General features: G+C 39.4%; 2 protein-coding genes across 3 annotated transcripts in view; one reads left to right on the top strand and one right to left on the bottom strand.

The window, feature by feature from the left end:
* The first annotated feature begins 1,035 nt into the window (after window positions 1–1,035).
* LOC104805286 (DNA-binding protein S1FA1-like) lies at window positions 1,036–2,552 on the top strand. The gene is made up of 2 exons (XM_010529804.1): window positions 1,036–1,173; window positions 2,126–2,552. The coding sequence occupies exons 1-2, from the start codon at window positions 1,147–1,149 to the stop codon at window positions 2,324–2,326; spliced, it is 228 nt and encodes a 75-aa protein (XP_010528106.1). The 5' UTR covers window positions 1,036–1,146; the 3' UTR covers window positions 2,327–2,552.
* Window positions 2,553–2,634: 82 nt separating this feature from the next.
* The window catches only part of LOC104805295 (nuclear transcription factor Y subunit B-8-like), a 2,571-nt gene continuing 668 nt past the window's right edge, over window positions 2,635–4,537 (bottom strand). Inside the window, exons 3-8 of one of the 2 annotated variants that reach the window (XM_010529817.1) lie at window positions 4,347–4,514; window positions 3,787–3,916; window positions 3,674–3,679; window positions 3,482–3,556; window positions 3,287–3,337; window positions 2,635–2,973 (exon numbers count right to left, since the gene is read on the bottom strand). In XM_010529817.1, coding sequence (XP_010528119.1) covers window positions 2,935–2,973; window positions 3,287–3,337; window positions 3,482–3,556; window positions 3,674–3,679; window positions 3,787–3,916; window positions 4,347–4,514 — 469 coding nt within the window. In that variant the 3' untranslated portion in view covers window positions 2,635–2,934. Of the gene's footprint in view, window positions 2,974–3,286; window positions 3,338–3,481; window positions 3,557–3,673; window positions 3,680–3,786; window positions 3,917–4,346; window positions 4,536–4,537 lie in introns of both variants that reach the window. The other variant, XM_010529827.1, reaches the window with a different exon arrangement.

Genomic DNA, 4,537 nt, shown 5'->3' with positions numbered 1-4,537 from the left:
ATGACGGGCCGGCTCGTTTGGCCCGTTTTTTTTCTGGACTCAATTATTCTCAACCCAGCTCGGAAGAATATGGGTTCGCTCGCGAGCCAGCCCACAGGCCCGAACCCATTTTACACCCCTAGTCAAAAGTGTGAGTTGTCAAATAATATAAACTATTATAATTTCACTACTGTCACAAAATTCCATTTTTTCCTAATAATAGAAACTATTATAAATTTAATCGATCAATTATTATAGTAATTGTTAATTTTCTTGTCGGTGGCACAAATTAGGCACTAAGGATTTTAAAAATCTTTTGTAATTATGGACCCTTATCGAACTCGTTGACTTTGTCCTAAGATGAGTTGCCTATAATGACAGATTCATTTTCTGAAGTTTTGATGATTTGGAATCTGCTTAAACTGTTGTGAAATTCAATTGATTTTTTTTTTTATGTAAAAACATTATGGCGTTAGAAACAACAAAATAGATTAGATTTAACTAAGAAAAAAAAGGAAAAACAATTTAATTCAGATTAATCTGAAATCTTTCATTTTATTTTCTACAAATTTTTTTTTGGAGTTTATAGTAGTGAATATGCATAATCATGTGATTGATCATATACAATGGTATTTGAACCAATACATACAGGGAAACAATTAATGTCTTCTTAGAGAACTAAATACCAACTTTAAATATTGTAATTAACCATAACGATAGTAATTAACAATATAAGTACAATTATAAATTTTATCATCATTTTACTGAGTATTTTATATCATGGAGTGACAATTGTTCTTCATGAAAAGCTAGCATTTAGTGTAAAGAATTAGATAATCTATAATTAATTACCACTATTTTTTTTAGATATATAAAAGCCCAATTCATAGCCCAATTGAAATAGTGGGGGACGGAACTCAACTAAACAAAAGATATCGGGCGCAATCATAAATACCTAAAGTATAAGGGATCCAGACATAAATCTTGAAACCAGTGGAAGTGGCTTGTTAGTGGAAAGGAACACGTTTTTTAAATGTAAATAGGTTTTTTGTCCATGGCATTTGTCTTAATCACGGGTTCGAAATTAGATCTCCGTTTTCTCGAATCTCTCCTCTTCCCGTTTCGTACGTCGTCGGAGCTAATCTCATCGATTCTCGATCGTAAACCATGGACGGCGACAATTTCGCCGGCGAGGTACGTATGTGATTCCATGGATCGGCATTACACGTTGTGTAATCTGTATGTTTCGATGAAATCAACCCACATTGGGCTAAATTATTCGGCTTCCTTTCCGATGATCTGAGAATTTTTTGTATTTACGCGGAGTTTCTGGTTTCTCGTCGTTGGATTTGATCTATGTGAAGATTTGGGGGAAACACCTGTGTAGAAGCTATTCCGATTGAATTGAGCTAGGGTTTTCCAAGTTAGGGTTTCGCATAAGTGCTATCGTGATCGTAATGGCGATCTTCCTCGCATGCATGGCGTGGGAAATCGATCGAAAGATGTATCTGTTGTTCATGAATTGCATTGTTTTTTAATCCTGATATCTTTGATGTTCTTCTTCGGCAAAAGGGATTTGCTTGTTGTTGTGATTCAGTTCAGGTTGTTGAATCCATGGCGAGACTTAAATGATCGATAGATGGCTTTTCACCCTCTAGAATTGTAATCTTTTTTTGCAGTTTTGGTAATGACAAACGATTAGATTAGCTTCAGAAAGGGTTCATCTTATTGTTGTTTCATCCCGTTTTTTCGGATCAGTGACAGAGCTATATCACATTGTCTGTTGGTGAATTGAAATAAAACCGGCATTTGATCCACTTTCCCTATTACAGTTTTTTGTTGATTGATAGGAAAACGAGTCACCGAAAAGATTCGTTCGAGGTTTTTAGCTACTGCATTGTTCGAGTTATTTCTTTTTCTCCCTGAAAATCGCAGTTTAATTTCCTAGACCTTTTCTCCTATCACGACTCATTGCCATTTTTTCCCCGTTCGGCGGCCATCATCCATACCGATGATATCGATACGCTTACCTATATCGTAGCATTTCAATGGTTTTGGTATACCATGACGAGAATGTGATGCATATACATGTCTCTTTTGTTGTCCTTGTTGTCTCGATCTTACATAACATGTTGTGATTCTGCAGGTAAATGCCGAAGCCAAAGGGTTAAACCCGGGACTGATTGTGTTGCTCGTTGTTGGAACTCTGCTTTCGGTTTTCCTGGTCGCGAACTACGTGCTGTACATGTACGCGCAGAAGAACCTTCCGCCGAAGAAGAAGCCCGTCTCGAAGAAGAAGCTGAAGCGCGAGAAGCTTAAGCAGGGAGTTCCCGTCCCCGGGGAGTAAGTTCCCATCTTTTTTTTTTCCTCCCTTCCATCGTTTGAAGAAGCTGGTAAAAGATAACATGGTCGGGTCACGAAATTCGCCCTTTTCGGGGTTTTTTTTCTCCTTTTCCCTTTCTAGTTTTGGTTGTCATGAGAGAATCCTTCGAGACTTTTATGATTTGCAGCAAGAATTGTACGGAAACGACCCTTTCTTGGGTGCTAGACTTTAAATGTCTCTATTTTTGTTAGTGGTGGCCATTTCGGTTTCCATTGGTTGATCTTCCGCCGTTACCTATCAGTGTGGTCCGAGGGAGAGGAACGATGAATAAGAAGAGCGCGAAGGTATAGACTCGTTTTCAGACAGGTTTTTTGTAACTAATGTCACCGCATGTCCTAAAATATACATTACAGAAACCAAAGAAGACCAATCAAAATGAAGATATATAAAAAGAAAAACACGCTCTTTCCTAAGAGTATGTATACATAAATTGCACAACCCCTCACTCTAAAGCATGATCCATCCAACCACCTCTCTCACTCACGCCCGCCATGAAAGAAACCCTACAGATTGAAGACTTTTTGAAATCCTCTCTCTCTTGCATGGGGAGTGAGCGGTACAACTGTTATGGATTATTCTGTGCCCGGCATTGGAACCATCATATGCTGACCCTGCATTATACCAATACCCAAAAAAAAAAAATACTTTTTGAAACCGGATGGAAAAAAAAAGGATGAACTGAATCATTCTTTTCAGCTGAATTATCTGCTGCGGGGAATATGCAAATTTCATGCGTGAGTGACTCCATATACAACAATTTGTGGCAATGATACTATGAGCCTAAGCGTCCAATTAGTGTCAAGATGCAATATGCAAAAAAGTGTGATACCACGGATGTATATCTCTGTGTACGTGGATAGATAGTTCAGGCTTCAGAGTGTAAATATCTGTGTACAACAAAGAAGAGAGAGAGAGAGAGATTACTTGAGAGTTTCCATAAGCAAGACCTTGTGAGAAGGAGCCTTGGTGAGCAAGCTGCAGAAAATTTTCAGAAGGTAACAAAAGGCGGAGAGAGATGTCAGACTAATATCAAAACTCGTGTTAAGAGGAGAGAATGCTCGGGGGCATAACGGTGATGAAAAAATGACGTATCAGCAGGCATAATAGCGGGTTATCCACCTGAGCGCTTTGTGTTTGTTGGGCATCTTTCTTTCCATTTGCGTCGCCACCCTTTGCTGAACCCTTTGTGTCACCCTACGAAACAAGATGACATATTACATCCAGATGACAGATCATACTGGAAATTCATCAAGATTGTGAACAGGACATGGCAAGAACAGATAAAGAAAAAAGGAAAGGAGAATCACTGACCTCCATCTGCTTGGATCCAACCCATACAACAGAACAGGAAAACATATCAGTGGTCGAGTTGCTGGAATTCTCTTTTGTTCATAAGTTCAACATAAGCTGAAACCAGAACTCACCTCCCTATATCTCATCAGATAAATCTTCAGGGGTTCAATGTAATCTTCAAATCCTAAAGTAGCCATTGCCCAAAGCAAATCATCTCCGTTAATGGTCTTCCTTTTCTCTCGTTGGCACTTATCACTGGCTCTGTTTACCCAAATAGACACACGTCATCTAACGTCAGTGTATCATACTACCAAACACCAAATATATACAGAAAATTAGATCCCACAAAAGCAGCAGATAACAGAACCCTGAGGCCTGAACTTAACCATCCAATCTCCAATGAAAAAGCCATAAAGTGATATGCAGCACACCCATTACACAAACAAACTAAATCAGACAGAAAAAAAAAAGCAGAGACAAGAACTGCACATGAAAATCTAATGATTCCATCCTCAGAATGGAAAATTTCATGATTTGCACTCTGAACCGACAAAGAAAACACAGGGGGCAGTATTCTAACACTAAGATGAGAAACAGCAATTTCCGAACAAAACAAACTCGGTCAAACCCGAAATTCTGAACACATAAGAGACCCAAATAGAAGAAACGGATTAAAGAGTCAAAGCCATACTCGCTGGTGATGAAGCTGATGAACTCGGAGACGCATTCCTGAAGAGTCTCCTTGGCGTCCTTAGCGATCTTGCCATTGGGAGGAAGAGCCCTCTTCATGATACGGCTGATGTTAGCGATGGGAAGGAACCTGTCCTGCTCGCGAACGTTGGCCGACCTCGGGCTCTGGTCCCCGCCGCTCTCGTGGCTAAC

The sequence above is a fragment of the Tarenaya hassleriana genome, unplaced genomic scaffold (genome assembly GCF_000463585.1).
Source record: "Tarenaya hassleriana unplaced genomic scaffold, ASM46358v1 Cleome1, whole genome shotgun sequence".
Lineage (NCBI taxonomy): Eukaryota > Viridiplantae > Streptophyta > Magnoliopsida > Brassicales > Cleomaceae > Tarenaya > Tarenaya hassleriana.
This window is presented reverse-complemented; position numbering and strand designations above follow the sequence as displayed.